This window comes from Perkinsus marinus (genome assembly GCF_000006405.1).
Source record: "Perkinsus marinus ATCC 50983 genomic scaffold scf_1104296960650, whole genome shotgun sequence".
Lineage (NCBI taxonomy): Eukaryota > Perkinsozoa > Perkinsida > Perkinsidae > Perkinsus > Perkinsus marinus.
In genome coordinates, this window is record NW_003206040.1 from 181 (window position 1) to 979 (window position 799).

General features: G+C 50.1%; 1 protein-coding gene across 1 annotated transcript; it reads left to right on the plus strand.

Moving 5' to 3' along the window:
- Positions 1-347: 347 nt before the first annotated feature.
- Positions 348-623, plus strand: Pmar_PMAR015162 (hypothetical protein; the record flags this gene model as incomplete). Its single annotated transcript, XM_002772631.1, has 1 exon — positions 348-623. The coding sequence occupies one exon, from the start codon at positions 348-350 to the stop codon at positions 621-623; it is 276 nt and encodes a 91-aa protein (XP_002772677.1).
- Between the last annotated feature and the right edge of the window lie 176 nt (positions 624-799).

Sequence of the window (799 nt, forward strand, 5' to 3'; positions counted from 1 at the left end):
CTCGACTTCGACGACGAGGGGTTACATTGGTCGCAACTAGCGGCTATAGACCAACTGCCAACGCATGCGTGGAGAGGTTGAATCGTACCCTTAAAACTAAACTTATGTATCTACCTTCGACGCTGCCTCTGGTGGACAAGCTACAACAGTGCCTAGAAGCCTACAACAGTACTCCACATAGCGCTACGGGAGAAGCCCCAACGGAGAGGTTCCTAGGGCGACAACTACGTACCGGAGCCGAACAACCCGTGGCAGTTCCTCCTCCAGAAGGAGAAGTCCCCTTCAACGTCGGTCAGCAAGTATGGGTATTGAAACCTCCACATGAACGACGTACCGGTGAGCGCTTTATGCCTTCCAAGTACCGCGTTGTCACTTCGTCTACTCATTCTTCTACTTTGGAAAGAGTTGCCGACCCATCGGTCCAACTCTTGAATGTTGCCAATGATCGGATCATCTCCGCCCACACCGAGGAGTGTCCCGAGATCATTGATGAAGACAATGGTTCTGCCCATTCTGGTGACCTTACTATATCGTCTAACTCTGTCAGCTCCGCGTCGGTGCGCAACGACCCGGTATCTGACGGAGTCCAACCAGATCCGAATCGGCAGAAGTTCATGGTTTGACCAGAACGTTGCGTCATCGCCATGTTCCCGTACGGTTTATTCCGGGTGGTAGCCCGCGAGAGACTAGTTTCGACAGTGATGGATATCCTAAAGAGTAAATCATTATGTCATCTACGTAGATGTTAGTCCTTTTTTGTCCTTATATTGGTAAATCATGATTCGTTTTCTAGTCGATA